At 45.1% G+C, this 17,701-nt stretch overlaps 1 protein-coding gene across 1 annotated transcript in view; it reads left to right on the top strand.

Moving 5' to 3' along the window:
• The window catches only part of LOC141176272 (glutamate receptor ionotropic, NMDA 3B-like), a 474,027-nt gene that overhangs the window by 428,573 nt on the left and 27,753 nt on the right, over positions 1–17,701 (top strand). The window contains exon 8 of the mRNA XM_073660231.1: positions 862–929. Coding sequence (XP_073516332.1) covers positions 862–929 — 68 coding nt within the window. The remainder of the gene's footprint in view (positions 1–861; positions 930–17,701) is intronic.

Raw genomic sequence — 17,701 nt, forward strand, 5'->3', positions numbered from 1 at the left:
TTATCACCACATAAAGTGACACTGGTCAGAATTGGAAAATGGAATTGTAAGGTGAAAACAGGTTTCGGGGTGAAGGGGTTAATATCAGTAAAATTTTATATACCGTATTTTTCGGACCAAAAGGCGCACTTTTTTTCTATCAAATTTGGGAGGAAAACGGGGGGGTGCGTCTTATGGTCTGAATGTAGAGATTACCTGATTTTCGGTGGTGGTGGAGCAGGATCGCAGGGCCCTCTGTTCCCTCCCTCCTTCAGAAACCCGGCGGCAGCAGAAGAGGTGAGATGCTGGGGGGCGGTGAGCGGCGTGGCAGAGCTACATGCGCTTCTTTCCGGTGAGCGCAGCCATCTTCCTGAAGCTGCGATCTACAGGAAAATGGCCGCTCGAGCCGGTGCATACGCAGACTGGTAGCTTGGGTGGCCATTTTCCTGTAAATCGCAGCTTCAGGAAGATGGCCGCGCACGCCGCTCAGCATCCCCTAGCCAGACACCGACATAGTGACTCAGCCATCTCACCCCTTCTGCTGCAGCTGCCAGGTTCCTGTGGGCGGGAACGGAGGGCCCTGCGATCCTTCTCCACCAGCTTCCTGAAGGACCCTGCCTCCTGTTACCCTCTTTCCAACACCCCCAGGTAAGTTACCTATGCACACTATAAGATGGACCCCCATCGTATAAAAAATATTTTTTTCCTATATTCCACCCCAAATTTTGGGGTGCGTCTTATAGTTCGAAAAAATATGGTATGCACTTATTGTATTATGATAGTGTTGTGGCATAAGGTTGGTGGTTATCTTGGCAATCAAAAAAATCTTTGAAAAAAAACTACAACCTTGTGTGGTGATGTATTTGTTATCCTTATTCACAGAAAATACATTGGGCTTTGAACATGGCTAGTGAAGACGAAGATGTGAAGCCCCCAAAACCTGACAAATGGTAGGTTTTATCTATTATATCTTTAGATGGAGCAGAAGAAAATTAATTGTCATTCCTGTAACCTATCGACTGAATCTAAAAGTATGTTACTTATTCCAGTAATGCTGTGTTGCAACTGATAGTGTCACAGTTGTATTAACATGTCAAATCGACATGATATGATTTCGAATGAAGGTGGTAGAGGTTGTACACTACTTAAAACATTAATGACCTATCCTTAAGATAGGTCATTAATGTCTGATCGGTGGGGGTGTGACACCTGCACCCCGGTCGAACAGCTGTTCAGTGTTGGCAGACAAAACTAACAAGTTATGGAGCAGCACAGCACAGCTCCGTCAACTCTATAGAGTTATGGCTCATTGATGACGTATACTAAGGATATGCCATTAATATTAAAGTAGTAGACAACCTCTTGAAGGGTGACAAAAATATCACACCTGTATCACCTATTCTGTGAAGGGTTATTTAGAAAAGATGTGTAATATTTAACACAACGTATTTACATATTTCTATATCTGGGTTTACATACTAGTTCTACTCCACTACTCCATCAGGGCATTCTGACCCCTTTACAAAGGAATACCAATACAAATCTAGTAAACTATGTGTAAAAATTATGAACAAATTAAAAAAAGGAAATATTTCCTTTTTAGTAATTCTTGTATTTGAACATGACAAAGGAACTTTTCAAAATGGATTTTTTTGCTCATGTATATTCTGGCTTTAGTTTTTACAGTCTATATGGGCAGGGCCAGCTTCAGGTTTTCATGGGCCCCAGGCAAAAGAGTCTCAGTGGGCTCCTTCAACACATACCACGATTCATGATGCCCAGATACAGCAGAGAAATTTTTCATTTTAGACCGGACAGTATAGTCCACCACATAGTACTCCATATAGTATTATGGGCACCACATAGTCCTCCATATACAGTATTATGGGCACCACATAGTCCTCCATATACAGTATTGTGGGCACCACATAGTCCTCCATATACAGTATTGTTGGCACCACATAGTCCTCCATATACAGTATTGTGGGCACCACATAGTCCTCCATATACAGTATTGTGGGCACCACATAGTCCTCCATACAGTGTATTGGGCCCCATATATTTCCCCATACAGTATGAGCCCCATATAATGCCCCACATAATGCCCCATATAATGTTCCATACAGAATAATGGCTCCCATATAATTCTCCATACAGAATAATGGACCCGTTATAATGCTCCATACAGAATAATGGACCCATATAATGCTCCATACAGAAAAATAATCCCCATATAATTCTGCATAAAGACTAATGGACCCCATATAATGTTGCACACAGAATAATGGACCCCATATAATACTGCACACAGAATAATGGACCCCATATAATACTGCACACAGAATAATGGACCCCATATAATGTTCCACACAGAATTATGGACCCCATATAATGTTCCACACAGAATTATGGACCCCATATAATGTTCCATACAGAATAATGGGCCCCAGATACTGCTGCATACAGAAAAATGGGCCCCAGATAATGCTGCATACAGAATAATGGGCCCTACATAATGCTCCATACAGTCTAATGGGCCCAATAGAATGCTCCATACAGAATGGGCGCCATACAATGCTTCATACATACAAAATAAATAAATATTTACCTTTCCTCATTCCCCACTGGCCTCTGCTCCCATCTCCTCAGCGTATTCTGGCTCTCTGCACTGCTCAGCACAGAGGGCGCACTGTAGTGAAGTCATCGTGCCCTCTGCCCTGAGACATCAGAGAGTCAAAAGATGCGCAAGAGACCGGGCAGTGGATCAACAGGGAAGTATTTCAAACAGTTTAAAGTGCAATGGGGGAGGGGCCCGGTGCCATCACCCGACTCACGGGCCCCATAGCGTGCCGGTGTCCCCAACAGCAATTGGGCCCACCCTACTTGCCCAAGGTCCCAGCTCTTGCCCGGGTGTGCAAGGTGGTGTGACACCAGCCTCGTATATGGACTTTAATGTAGCACTGGATTTGCAATTCAGACAATTTTCAATGTAGACCACCGTCATTTCATGTATAGCTTTAAAATGTTTGTGTGCTCTGACAAAATGAATCAGAGCATTGTGATACAAGCATGTGGCATTCAGGGCTTCCCATTGTCCCTCTTGGGTGTCTTATCTCAAACAGCTGCACAGTGAGAGTATAATTAAAATATCAACGCACCTAATTTACCCCAAATGGACAGGTTCCAACTGAGGTGCCAGACTAAGCATACTGCCCAGAGCCAGCATCAGCAGCAGGACGTTGCACAATGAGACGGTTTGTATTGACAGCATACAATGGTGATTCTGTGTGGCTCCTTCATGAGTATGACATTACTGCGCGGAAGAAAAACCTGGCAATCTACTTTTGTACTATGCCAAGAATTCGATATAGTGCTGGAAGATGTACCCCTAGGTCGCAAGGCAATGAACAGGATACTGGAGAAAAGCTGGTGGTGTGGTTGACCAGCGTATGGACAATGCTAATGATGTGCCAGGATCAAAGCCTCAAGGATGTCTTGGTGCGGATATCACTTGTTTAAAAGGGAAGATCAAAAGCCGCAGAGATATGAAAGTTCAGAACTTGGAGTGTACAAAACATGAACGAAGACCAACTCGACAAAGCAAAAATGGACAGAACAGGAGTCGACTTACTTGAAATTAGTTTATTAAGATGGACTCAATCTGGACATTTCCAGTCAATCGAACATTGCGTCTACTATTCTGGCAACGATGACCAAAGATGCAAGAAAAAAAGAAGTGTGTAAAGTAGTTAGGATCACTGAATATGCGAAATAGTAAATAACCAAAAAAATCTTTATTTAACAGACACAAACATACATGATATAAACAACCAGGAGTGTGTCCATGTGAGAAAAAAACACCCCTGTACACGCTGAGGTAACCCAAAATAATACACTAATATAGAAAACCTGGAAAAGATGACAGTACTGATCTATCAAGGCAAAATCCATGTAAATATATATAATGGATAACGATAATAGACAACGAATACCCTAATAAAACATGATAGTGATAAATCCTTAAATAATGAGTAGTAATACACATGTAAATCCAATATACCAGAGTAGAATTGGCTATAAAACAAGGTTCTGGGTAAAAAGTGAAAAAAGAAGACTAATAGGTGAAGTCAAGCAAACCTGTATGTAGCCGTAATAACATGGAGAGCAGGGACTAGAGATGAGCGTTGTTCTACTCGAACTGTTCACCAATCTCAAATTCGAGCTGTTTTGGGCGGTGTTCGAGCCGTTCGGCGAACACGAACAATTTGAGAAAAATTCGGCTGTTCGAGGTTATGTTCGATAACTGTTCGTGCACCAAAATCATAACTGGATTTTTTCTCAGTAATGATGAAAATTAATGTTAATACGCAGTTTGAGTGTACAGCGGGGTGGGGGGAGGGGCAGGGGATGGATCTCTGCAGGAACAATGAAGATCTCCATTTTTTTTTTCTCTTTCCCGCATTTACAGTGGGGAGGTGCAATCTGTCAGCCTATCAGCAGCGCATACACGGAGCGAAGTGCTTTTTTTCACACAAGCAAGGGCATGTGTCATTGGCAGTGTGTGTCACATGTCCTTGCCCTATAAGACCAAGCCATTTTCCCCGTCGCCACCATTTTCTCACTGCTGCAGCTGCGTGTTAGACGGCACCGCTGTTGCTGTGTGCGCTATACCTTGTTAATTTCAAGCCAATTTTCGCACAAATCTACAGATAGCTTGGGAGTAGGGAATAGTTGTGATTGCAGTCCTTTTAAGGACTAGGTTACAGCATTTCCTACGACTTTTATCAGGCAGGTCTGTGCTCTTAAATAGATAGACTGTGGGAGTAAAGACTAATTGTAATTGCAGTCCTTTTCAGGACTAGGTTACATCAGTTCCTATCAGTTTTTGCCAGGCAGGTCTGTGCCAGTGCTGTGCAAGTTTTTTTCACAGCATTTGGCTGAATCTAGCAAAGCTAATCCTTTTTGGCCTATTGCAGAGTGTGTTAGTCAGTGGAGTAGCCTATCTGTGTTGCAAGATATACCACCTGTGTATAGAATACCAATTTTTTTACTGCACCTAGTGAAGTAAAATCTTTTGGGCATAGCATCATTCTATTAGTCCATCTATACTGACCTCCATCAGGTTGCAAATTGAATATAATTTTTTTCTGCATTTAGCTCTGAAAAAATATTTGGGCTTCTAGCTGTGTGTGGGACTTGTTCTATTAGTCCATCTATACTGACCTCCATCAGGTTGCAAACTGAATATATTTTCTTCTGCATCTACCTCTGAAAAAATATTGGGCTTCTAGCTGTGTGTGGGACTTGTTGTATTAGTCCATCTATACTGACCTCCATCAGGTTGCAAACTGAATATATTTTTTTCTGCATCTACCTCTGAAAAAATATTGGGCTTCTAGCTGTGTGTGGGACTTGTTCTATTAATCCATCTATACAGACCTCCATCAGGTTGCAAACTGAATATATTTTTTTCTGCATCTACCTCTGAAAAAATATGTGGCCTTCTAGCAGTGTGTGGGACTTTCTCTATTACTCCATCTATACTGACCTCCATCAGGTTGCAAACTGAATATAATTTTTTTCTGCATCTAGCTCTGAAAAAATATTGGGCTTCTAGCTGTGTGTGGGACTTGTTGTATTAGTCCATCTATACTGACCTCCATCAGGTTGCAAATTGAATATAATTTTTATCTGCATCTAGCTCTGAAAAAATATTTGGCCTTCTAGCAGTGTGTGGGACTTTCTCTATTAGTCCATCTATACTGACCTCCATCAGGTTGCAAACTGAATATATTTTTTTTCTGCATCTACCTCTGAAAAAATATTGGGCTTGTAGCTGTGTGTGGGACTTGTTCTATTAATCCATCTATACAGACCTCCATCAGGTTGCAAACTGAATAAAAAAAATTTCTGCATCTACCTCTGAAAAAATATTTGGGCTTCTAGCTGTGTGTGGGACTTGTTCTATTAGTCCATCTATACTGACCTCCATCAGGTTGCAAATTGAATATAATTTTTTTCTGCATCTAACCCAGCCAATAGTTTTGGCCTAATACCACAGTTTGGCCACTCATCTCTGATCGGTTCCCATCCATTGTTTTTTTGTGCAAACAACTCCAGAGTTGTTGTTATGTTCTGCTACCAAAGCTAAGGAAAGAGAGGAGATCTGTCCCTACTATAGGACTCAGCTGAATCCCTACGATGTAACAGGGAACCTGATCCTGCGATCAGACCTGCTAAAGTCCTAATCTAGTCTGTACGGAGACCTATAGATGTGGGGAGGGAATCCCTACAAGTACTAAGGACTGGGAGGAATATGGGACACCTCCTAACAGAAATAGTAGCAGACAGATGAACAAACAAAATAGATAGAACATAGAGGTCCGTAGACCAAGCAAACTAACAGAGTTAGATACAGAGCACAGGCTAGCTAGAAAGTAGATATACAATGAAGTCCAGCAAAGCCAGAAGGGCGGAGCAGGACTAAATAGGCCAACAAGGTCATGTGACCAGCAAAGGAAAAAAAACCTAACAGCAAGGTTCTAACAGTACCCCCCCTTCTAAGAGGATCCTCCGGATCCCCTAGGACCAGGCTTATCAGGAAATCTCCTGTGAAACGCTCTGATAAGTCTGGACGCGGAAACATCATCTGACCTCACCCAAGAGTTATCCTCGGGTCCGAAACCTTTCCAGGCCACAAGATACTGCAAACTACCTCTATACCGTCTAGAGTCAAGGATGCGAGAAATTTCATATTCCCCGTCCTCCACCACCGGAGGAACAGAGGCAGAGGCGTCACCATCCGACACAACAGCTTTTTTTAACAGAGAGACATGAAAGACCGGATTAATTCTCCAGGAGGTAGGAACCTCCAACCTAACAGCAGATTGGTTGACAACCTGAAGCACCTTAAAGGGCCCTACAAACTTGGGACCCAATTTCTTAGAAGGAATCCTCAACCGCAGATTCCTAGAGGACAACCAAACCATGTCACCAACAGCGAACAAAACCTCCTGTCGTTTCCTGTCAAAGTAGTCTTTAGATTTTCTGTTGGCCTCCTGAAGATTACCACGCACATCCGTCCAAACTCTTTCCAAATCACCGGAAAAATTCTCCTCCTCAGGCACGGCAGATCCCAACTTGGAGAACGACCCAAACGACGGATGTCTCCCAGAACAACAAAAAAAAGGCGAACAACCAGCAGAAGATGATGTATGATTGTTCAGAGCAAATTCGGCAAGTGGCAGAAACTCAGACCACCCCTCTTGATTGTCTGCCACAAAACAACGCAAGAACTGCTCAACATCCTGGTTTTTCCTTTCTGTCTGGCCATTAGATTCAGGATGATATCCGGACGAAAACGACAAATGAATTCCCAACCTGTCACAAAAGGCACGCCAAAAACGAGCCACGAACTGAGGACCCCTATCAGAAACAATGTCAGTAGGAACGCCATGAAGTCTGACAATTTCCTTGACAAAGGCCTTAGCGAGAGTTTTAGCGCAGGGCAGTTTGACGAAGGGAACCAAGTGACACATCTTGCTAAAACGGTCCACGACCACCCAGATGACAGTAAAACCCTCAGAGGGGGGAAGGTCAGTTATAAAGTCCATAGCCAAATGTGTCCAAGGAGCACTGGGGACCTCCAAAGGACAAAGCAACCCCGCAGCAGGAGTATGTGAGGACTTAGATCTAGTACATATAGTACATTGGCGCACCCACTTAATGACTTCCTTCTGCCATCCAGGCCACCAAAAACTGCGACCCACCAGTCTCTTGGTCTCAGAGATTCCAGGATGACCTGCCAACCGAGATTCGTGACACTCAACAAACAAATCTCTCCTAAAGGTCCCAGGCACAAACAACCTCCCATGAGGAGTGTTAGATGGGGCATTCTCCTGAGCTTTAAGAATCTCATCTTCCAAAACGGAGTCTAAAGCAGCTATCACAACACCTTCTTGTAAAATGTTTTCCTCTTTCTCAGCACCGACTATGGGAGAAAAACTGCGAGACAAGGCATCCGCCTTAACATTCTTAGTACCAGGGATGTAAGTAACGGAGAAATTAAACCGCGAGAAAAACAGTGCCCACCTAGCCTGACGGGCATTCAGGCGCTTGGCAGCATCAAGATATATCAGATTTTTATGATCCGTAAGAACCTGAACGGGAAATTCCGCACCTTCCAAGAAGTGGCGCCAGTGTTCAAATGCGAGTTTAATAGCCAATAATTCCCGATTACCAATATCGTAATTCAATTCAGTCTCCGAAAATTTTTTTGAAAAAAAGGCACAGGGATGTAATCCATCCCCGTTATCCTGAGACAATACTGCGCCAACCCCCACAGAGGAAGCATCAACCTCAACCAAAAACGGCCTAGTAACATCAGGCTGCATAAGGATGGGAGCAGAGGTGAACCTCTCCTTGAGATACACAAAAGCTTCAATGGCCTCAGAAGACCACTGAACCGCATCAGCACCTTTCCTGGTGAGATCAGTCAGAGGTTTGACAATACTAGAAAAATTTTTTATGAATTTTCTATAGTAATTGGCGAAACCCAAAAACCTCTGTATCGATTTCAAACCAATAGGCCTAGGCCATTCCTGCACAGCCTGAACCTTAACCGGATCCATCTCAAAACCTTTGCTGGAGATAATGTAGCCCAAAAAACTAATTCTCTGTACAGCGAACTCACATTTCTCCAGCTTAGCAAAAACCGAATTGTCCATTAATAACTGTAATACCTCACGCACGCTCCGCCAATGAGACTCCAGATCTGGCGAATAAATCAAAATGTCATCCAAATACACAACCACATTTTTACCGATCAAAGGTCTAAGGATGTCATTAATCAGATTCTGAAAAAATGCAGGAGCATTAGTAAGACCAAAAGGCATAACCAGATTCTCAAAATGACCCACAGGAGTGTTAAAAGCAGTCTTCCATTCATCACCCTCCTTCATGCGCAACAGATTGTATGCCCCCTTAAGGTCAATTTTAGAGAACCACTTGGCCCCCAATAACTGGTTAAACAGATCAGGAATCAATGGCAGTGGGTAAGGATTGCGTACCGTAATTTTGTTAATCTCACGAAAATCCAGACAAGGACGTAAACCGCCGTCGTTTTTTTTTACAAAAAAAAATCCAACCGCCACAGGAGACTTAGAGGGCCTAATGTGACCGGCGGCCAAGCTTGTCTGTATGTATTCCTCCAAAGCTTTCCTCTCAGGAATAGTAAGGTTAAATAAACGACTCTTAGGAAGAGTCGCTCCAGGGACAAATTCAATAGAACAATCATAGTCTCTATGGGGAGGCAAAACCTGCGATTCTTTCTCAGAAAAAACTCTCCAAAAATCCTGAATAGGAACAGGCAATTCTCCCCTATCCAAAGCTGCAATACGCCCGTTACAACACTTGTCATAACATTTATGGCTCCAGAATTTAATTTCACTGGTAGACCAATCCAGTACAGGATTGTGAAATTTTAACCAGGGCAAACCCAATATTACTGGAGAAGGCAAGTTATTCAACACTACCAAATCCAATTTCTCATGGTGAACACCATTAATAGTGAGAGGAAATTCACTGACCTTGAGAGTAATATTCTTCAAAGGGGAGCCATCCACAGAAACCACAGCAATGGGGGATGATAAAGGTTCAGGTTTTAAATTGAGTTTTTCCATGAATCCCCCATCAATTACATTCAGTGTAGACCCGCAATCAACAAACACCCGAAATTCCATCAATTTTTCCTGAGCAATCGTGGAAGCAGCTAAAAATATACCCTTGGAATTTAAACAGGCAATACGGGCGTGACTGACCATTTTTTTTTCTTTCTTCATATGAAGCTCACAGCCTTTAATCAAATGACCAGATTTTCCGCAATAGAAACACAAGCCTTCCGAAAAACGACGGTCTTTTTCTTGAGAGCGAGGTGCCACCGATCCAATCTCCATCGGTTCACCACTGTTAGTACACACATTATCATAACCAGAAACTGACATAGCAGAGGATTTGCTCTCATTAACCCTAGCACGCAGTCTTCTATCCACCCGTATAGCTAATTGCATAGCCTGTTGTAAATCCTCAGGTGTAGGATAAGCAATTAGCAGGTCTTTAACCCTTTCACTGAGCCCAGCAAGAAATAGACTTTTTAGAGCAGAATCGTTCCACCCTGTTTGAGTGGACCAACGACGAAAATGTGTACATTATTTTTCCACATTACCCGATCCTTGTTTTAAACGTCTCAACTCAGTCTCAGCTGATGCGACACGGTCAGGATCATCATATAATAGTCCCAAAGCAGAAAAAAAACTATCCACTGATCTGAAGCATGTATCACTAGGTTGCAAAGAAAAGGCCCACTCCTGAGGCTCTTTGCGCAAAAGTGACATTATGAACCCTACGCGCTGGGATTCATCCCCAGAGGACTTAGGTCTCAAACGAAAATACAATAAGCAAGCATTTTTAAATGAAAAAAATTCTCGGTGTTCACCAAAAAATAAATCCGGCAAACATACCTTAGGCTCCAAGAAATGTGCTCCAGGACAGTTACTCACGTGCTGACGGAGCTCGGCCACCTCCAGAGAGAGTCCCTGCAGGCGATGAGCCAAATGCTGAACCGACACCATGATGGAACAGAAAAATCTTTCCTTAGAGAATTTGCTGGCTGGACTTACTGTTATGTTCTGCTACCAAAGCTAAGGAAAGAGAGGAGATCTGTCCCTACTATAGGACTCAGCTGAATCCCTACGATGTAACAGGGAACCTGATCCTGCGATCAGACCTGCTAAAGTCCTAATCTAGTCTGTACGGAGACCTATAGATGTGGGGAGGGAATCCCTACAAGTACTAAGGACTGGGAGGAATATGGGACACCTCCTAACAGAAATAGTAGCAGACAGACGAACAAACAAAATAGATAGAACATAGAGGTCCGTAGACCAAGCAAACTAACAGAGTTAGATACAGAGCACAGGCTAGCTAGAAAGTAGATATACAATGAAGTCCAGCAAAGCCAGAAGGGCGGAGCAGGACTAAATAGGCCAACAAGGTCATGTGACCAGCAAAGGAAAAAAAAACTAACAGCAAGGTTCTAACAGTTGTGAATTAGTTAACCACCAAAATGAGTGGAAAAAGGCCTGCTGCTGGTGGAAAGGGGAATAGGCATGTTGGGAAGGGGAAAAAAGGTTGTGTCCGTGGGGTAGGTGTTAAAGCAACAGTAACATCTGCAGAAGAAAGACCATCTTCCAGCCAAAGTAAAATGTCTACTTCTTTTAGCGGACAATGTCATAAGATCCCTTTCTTACGGCCACGCCAATCGCTACAAATTCCAGATGAGGTACAAAAACAGCAGGTGCTTCAACGGATATCAAGTGCTCCTTTAAGTGGGCTCTCCTCCACATCAACTTCAACATCACAAATACTCCAGTCCTCAAAGGTGTCACCCCAATCGCACTTGCTTCCTCACAGCTCCCAAATCTCCAGCTGCCCGTCTGAGTATGAGGTAGAACAGATGGTTGAGTCTGCAGAGCTGTTTACTCATACTATAGCCTGGGAATCAGAGGTCGACTCCAGCGCTTCTGTGAATCCAGACGAGGAAATGATCTGCACTGATGCCCAGAATCTTTGAGTCGGATCCAGGACCAGACGCAGAAGGTTCTGACCATAATGTAGACCCTCATTCCCAAACTGTAACTCCTGTTGGTGGAGACAATGAGGAAGACGATGATAAGACTCAAATACCTGATTGGAGCGACAACTTTAGTTTTTTGTCAGGGCAGGAACAGGTTGGCTCTGAGGACGACGGGTGTGATAACGCACAGGGTGATGATGATGAGGTTGGAGATCCCACTTACTGTCAACCCACAGTCAGCCAAGAGATGAGGTCAGCAGAGGAGGAGGAGGAAGATGCTAATGACGATGAGGTCAGGTTGCGCCTTCCTGGACAGAGACGTAGTACTGGAAGCACGTCAACAACTGCATCCTCAAACACAACTCTGCCTCTCACCACAAGTCGTGGTGGCTCTTCAGGTCGCATGGGTGCTAAGCCTTGCATAGCCTGGGCATTTTTTCAGATCGATAAAGATGACCCAACTCGTGTTATCTGTAACATTTGTCAGCAAAAGCTAAGTAGAGGCCAAAAAATACATAGTTTGAGTACTTCATGCATGAACCGGCACATGGACATGAAGCATAAGTTGCAGTGGGAAGCTGTGTGCTACAATGCGGCCTAGCCGGCCGGGCCAACCACCGTCTGCCATATCTTGTGCATCCGCGGCCTCTTCATCCTCTGTGACTGGGGGGACAGCAGTCACACCTGTTTTGGGGCGCAGACCTGCCACCTCTTTACCCAGCAACAGCCAGCGTGATTGGCAGGTCATCATTTTCTTTGGAGGTGGGAACACCAGCTGGTGTTGAGCGCTGTCCGACATCGATAGCACCACCTTTGGATCAAGGCAACCTAACATGTCCGCCTGCATCTTCCTCACAGACCGGCAGTTTGCCGGGGACACCCTTATCAACCCCGTCTAAGCACAATAGCCAGCCCTCGGTCCCTCAGATGTGGACAAGTAAAAGACCATTTCCTCCTAGCCATGAGAAAGCTAAGAGGTTGAATTTCACCATCTGCAAGCTCTTGGCTACAGAAATGCTGCCTTTCCGCCTGGTGGACACACAGGATTTTCGAGACCTTATGTCCGTCGCAGTGCCCCAGTACCAGATGCCCAGTCGGCACTACTTCTCAAAGAAAGGTGTGCCTGCGCTCCACCAGCATGTCGCACACAACATCACCGCTTCTTTGAGAAACTCTGTGTGTGACAGGGTGCATTTCACCACAGACACTTGGACGAGTAGGCATGGACAGGGGCGTTACATGTCACTGACTGGGCACTGGGTAACTATGGTGACAGCAGGACAAGGGGCTGCTGTCCAAGTCTTGCCGTCCCCACGAGTTGTGCGTCAATCCTCTTTATGTCAAAGTTCCTCCACTGCTTCTGCCTCCTCAACCTCCTCTCGGTCTTCCACCTGCACCCAAAGCCTGTCTGGTCATGCCACAAGCTTTCTAACTGCGCAGAAGGGATCCTGCACACCTCCTTACTATGCTGGCAGTAGGGCTCAACGTCATCAGGCGGTTTTTACATTGAAATGTCTGGGAAATGTGAGTCACACAGCTGAGGAGTTGTGGTCAGCTCTGGAGAACCAATTTCATGAATGGTTGTCTCCACTGGACCTGAAACCAGGGAAGGCCGTGTGCGACAATGCTGCAAACCTGGGTGCGGCCCTTCGCCGGGGCAATGTCACACACGTGCCTTGTATGGCTCACGTGTTGAACCTGGTTGTCCAGCAATTTTTAGCCCACTATCCCAGACTAGATGGCCTTCTGCAGAGGGCACGGTCGCTGTGTGCTCACTTCCGCCGTTCGCATCCCGCAGCTCAGCGACTTACATCTCTACAGAAGTCGTTGGGCCTGCCACTTCACCGGCTAAAATGCGATGTGCCTACCCGGTGGAATTCAACTCTGCACATGTTGCAGCGACTGTGGCAGCACCGACAAGCCCTGGTGCAATACATTCTGACGTATAGCCTGGGCCAACGAGATCCAGAGGTGGGGCAAATCACGCTGGAGGAGTGGTCTCAGATCAGGGACCTATGCACCCTTCTGCACAGTTTTGAAATGGCGACGAAGATGTTTAGTGCTGACGATGCCATTATCAGCATGACTATTCCGGTGATTTACATGCTGGAGCACATGTTAAACAGAATTCGGAGTCAGGTGTTGGCACAAGAGGAGGTCGAGGAAGTAGAGGAGGAGGAGTTGTATGCGGAAGGGCTAACATCTGCAAGGTCCAGACGGTCGGCAGCACCAAGGCGGCAGGCATGTGAGGGTGGGGGAGATGGTTTTACCAGGGCGCATGGTAGCAGCCAAACTAGTGAGGAAGGTGCAGGAGCCCAGGAAGAAGTGGAGGACGAACTGATGGAAGACTCATCAGATGAGGGAGACCTTGATCACATTTCTGTTGTGCGACGTTGGGGGGAGAGGACAGAGGAAGGAAGCATGATTGTTACATCGCCACCAACACAACAGGGACTTGGTGCTCCTGGATGCGCAACACACATGAGTGCCTTCTTGCTGCACTACCTGCATCATGACCCTCGAATTGTGAGAATTAGAAATAATCCTGACTACTGGGTTGCCACACTGTTAGATCCCCGGTACAAAAGTAAATTTGCAGAAATTATTCCTGCCATAGAAAGGGATGCACGCATGCAGGAGTATCAGCAGAGACTGTTGCAGAATCTTACATGTGCTTTTCCACAAAATACCAGTGGTGCACGTAGTGAATCTCACAGTTCCAACTTGCCAACCGTGGGACCGTCGAGTGTTCAGCACTCAAACCGTAACAGAACCACAGTATCTGCTGGTAACATCAATTTTGCGGAATCATTTCACCACTTTTTTTAGCCCATCCTTTGCAAGGCCACAGGAGACAAGAAGTCTGACACATAGTCAACGCCTAGAGACGATGGTACAGGAGTATCTCCAAGTAAACATTGAAGCCATGACTGTGTCACTGGACCCTTGCTGTTTTTGGGCTTCCAATCTGGATAAATGGCTGGAGCTAGCCACTTACGCCTTGGAGATCTTGTCATGCCCCGCAGCCAGCGTTCTGTCTGAACGTGTGTTCAGCGCTGCTGGTGGTGTGCTGACAGATAAGCGCACGCGGCTCTCCACTGATAATGTAGACAGACTCGCGTTCATAAAGATGAACAAATCATGGATCCGAAACGACTTTTCTACCCCTGTGTCATCCTGGGGAGAGTAAAAGCTTGATGATTGGTTAAAATCACCCTACCAACCGTTTTAAGCTTTCAAATTACTAATCATGTTTATCTGTATCTTGGCTGGAAAATAATTTGGGCTTTGTAGCAGTGTGCAGCACTGATTCTATTAGGCCATCTATAATAAGCTCCACCAGATTTAAAATTACTAATCATGTTTATCTGTATCTTGACTGGAAAATAATTTGGGCTTTGTAGCAGTGTGCAGTACTGATCCTATTAGGCCATCTATACTAAAGCTTCACCAGATTTAAAATTAATAATAATTTTTAGCTGCATCTAGCCCGGAAAATAATTTTGGGGCTCCGAGATGCGCAAGACACATGAGTGCCTTCTTGCTGCACTACCTGCAGCATGACCCTCATATTGTCAGAATTCGAAGTAATCATGACTACTGGGTTGCCACACTCTTAGATCCCCCAAACTTTTCGATCAACCTTTTCATTTTAATAAAGACCAAAAAAATGGTCATTTTTGAAATTATAAGCATTAGCAGGTTGTTAGAAACTGAAATCAAACAGTTTTCAACTCAAAACTTTATTCTAGGTGATGTTACATTTTCACATAGGACCCCTTGTTCGAAAGGAGCTTCTGAACTCTCTCGTCCATTGAATTTGTCAGGTTTTGGATGGTTTCTGCTTCAATTGTTTTGCATGAGGACAGAATACCCTCCCAGACCTGTTGCTTAGATGTGAACTGCCTCCCACCATCATAGACACTCCTTTTAATGATGCTCCAAAGGTTCTGAATGGGGTAGAGGTCAGGGGAGCATGGGGGTCACACCATAAGTTTGTCCCCTTTTATGCCCATATCAGCCAGAGATGCAGATGTTTTATGTGCAGCATGAGATGGTGCATTATCATGCAAAAAAATGATCTTGCTGTGAAATACACGGTTCTTCTTCTTGAACCATGGCAGGAAGTGCTGTTTGAGAAAATCCACATACATTATGGAGTTCATCTTTAGCGCCTTCAGGGATCCTAAAGGGGCCGACAATCTCTGTCCCCATGATTCCAGCCCAAAACATTACTCCACCTCCTCCTTGTTGGCGCTGTAGCCGTGTTTGCGTGGGGTGTCCATCAACCAGCCATCCTCCACTCCATCCATCTGGACCATCGAGCGCTGCACGGCACTCATCCGTGAACAAAACAGTTTTGAAATCAGTCTTCATGTAATGTTTGGCCCACTGGAGCCGTTTCTGCTTGTGTGAAGTGGATAGAGGAGGTCGACAGGATGGCGTATGCACAGCTGCAAACCTCTGAAGGACCCTGCATCTTGTTGTTCGGGGGACGTTGGAGGCACCAGCAGCTTCAAAAACTTGTCTGCTGCTATGACAAGGCTTTTTTGCCGCTGCTCTTTCAACCTGACGTAATTGCCTGTAGGAAAGAGTCCTCAATTTGCCCTTATCAGCACGCACACGTGTGTACTGTGAATCAGCTACATACTTCTTGATTGCCAAGACACTTCATCCTGATCATCGCACAATGTTGATTGTAGTCATGCCTTGACCTAAACACTCCACAATTTGTTGCTTCTCAGCAGCCGACACATCCTTTTTCTTTCCCATTTTGGCAGAAAATGTAGGCTGCTTAATAATGTGAGACAGCCTTCTTAAGTAGTCTTGCCTTTCATTGGACACACCTGCCAAACTAATTAGCACAGGTGTCTGCAATTGCTTACAGTGATATAAAGAGCCCTGACACACATCACCATCAATGAGTTTAACTGACAAACAAACAAATTCTTCCCTTATCACTCCTAAACACTTTTTGCATAATAATTTGGAACACAGTGTACATGTGCTTTTCCACAAAACACCAGTGGTTCACGTAGTGAATCTTACAGTTCTAACTTGCCAACCGTGGTCTGTATGGAGTTGTTCAATAAAGGGCCCAAAATTAAGATAACATAGATGGGAGAGGTCTCTATGAATAGGAATTCCTAAGTATTTGATACCCTGTGAGGGCCAGGCAAAGGGAAAGTTGGACTGGATGGAATCCTATATGGATTTGGGGAGGGAGACATCGAGGGCCTCAGACTTCGCTGCATTGATTTTAAAATTTGACCATGTAACAAAGTGATCTATTTCAGCCATAACAGCATGGATGGATATATGTGATTGAGTGATATATACTAGGACATCATCAGCAAATAGAGAGCACTTGTACTCGGTGCCTCCCACCTCAATCCACCTAATATTGGGGTTATGGCGAATTGATGAGAGCAGGTGCTCCGTCACTAGGATGTATAAGAGAGGGGACAGAGAACATCCCTGCCTTGTCCCATTGGTGATTGTGAAAGGTGATGAAAATGTTCTGACGCGCCCCCTGGGCCTTGGGACACCCGGAGCCGGACCCTTTTTGGTGGATGCTGGTGGTTGTAGTCTCCGTGGCGGCGACCCTGTTCCGTGGCTCAGGGCGGTCAAACCAGTGGCGGAACTATTTATGTGGTTTTGATGTTAAAATGTCCGACTACGCCACCCGTGGATTGCGGTCAGAGTGAACCGCCGCTCCAGGGCAGACCGCTGAGGCTGGTGTTGTGGGTGCAGCAGAGCGTAGCATAACTCCCCACGGGAGGAGTATAGCCTCAGGGCAGTGTATGCGGAGGATGGGGGTGATGGTGCAGGGCAGCAGCAGTAATGACACGGAGTCAGTGATGCAGTCCAGGGCCTTTACTCACAGTTCTTATTATCCAGACCACGTCTGCAGGTAACGGCTGCCCACGTCGTACTGTGCTCACCAGGTGAGGGGCTCAGACAACTCTCAGATAACTTTGGAGCGCTTCACAGGACCCCCTTTGTGTGTCCTTTGTCTGGCCTTTCTTACCAACCCTTCTGTCCGGCTGCCTCGGGCCTCCTCTTGGTAAACTTGGCGCCAGTTTCCCT

Source organism: Phyllobates terribilis, unplaced genomic scaffold (assembly GCF_046119375.1).
Source record: "Phyllobates terribilis strain yellow unplaced genomic scaffold, ASM4611937v1 Scaffold_22__1_contigs__length_20350403, whole genome shotgun sequence".
Lineage (NCBI taxonomy): Eukaryota > Metazoa > Chordata > Amphibia > Anura > Dendrobatidae > Phyllobates > Phyllobates terribilis.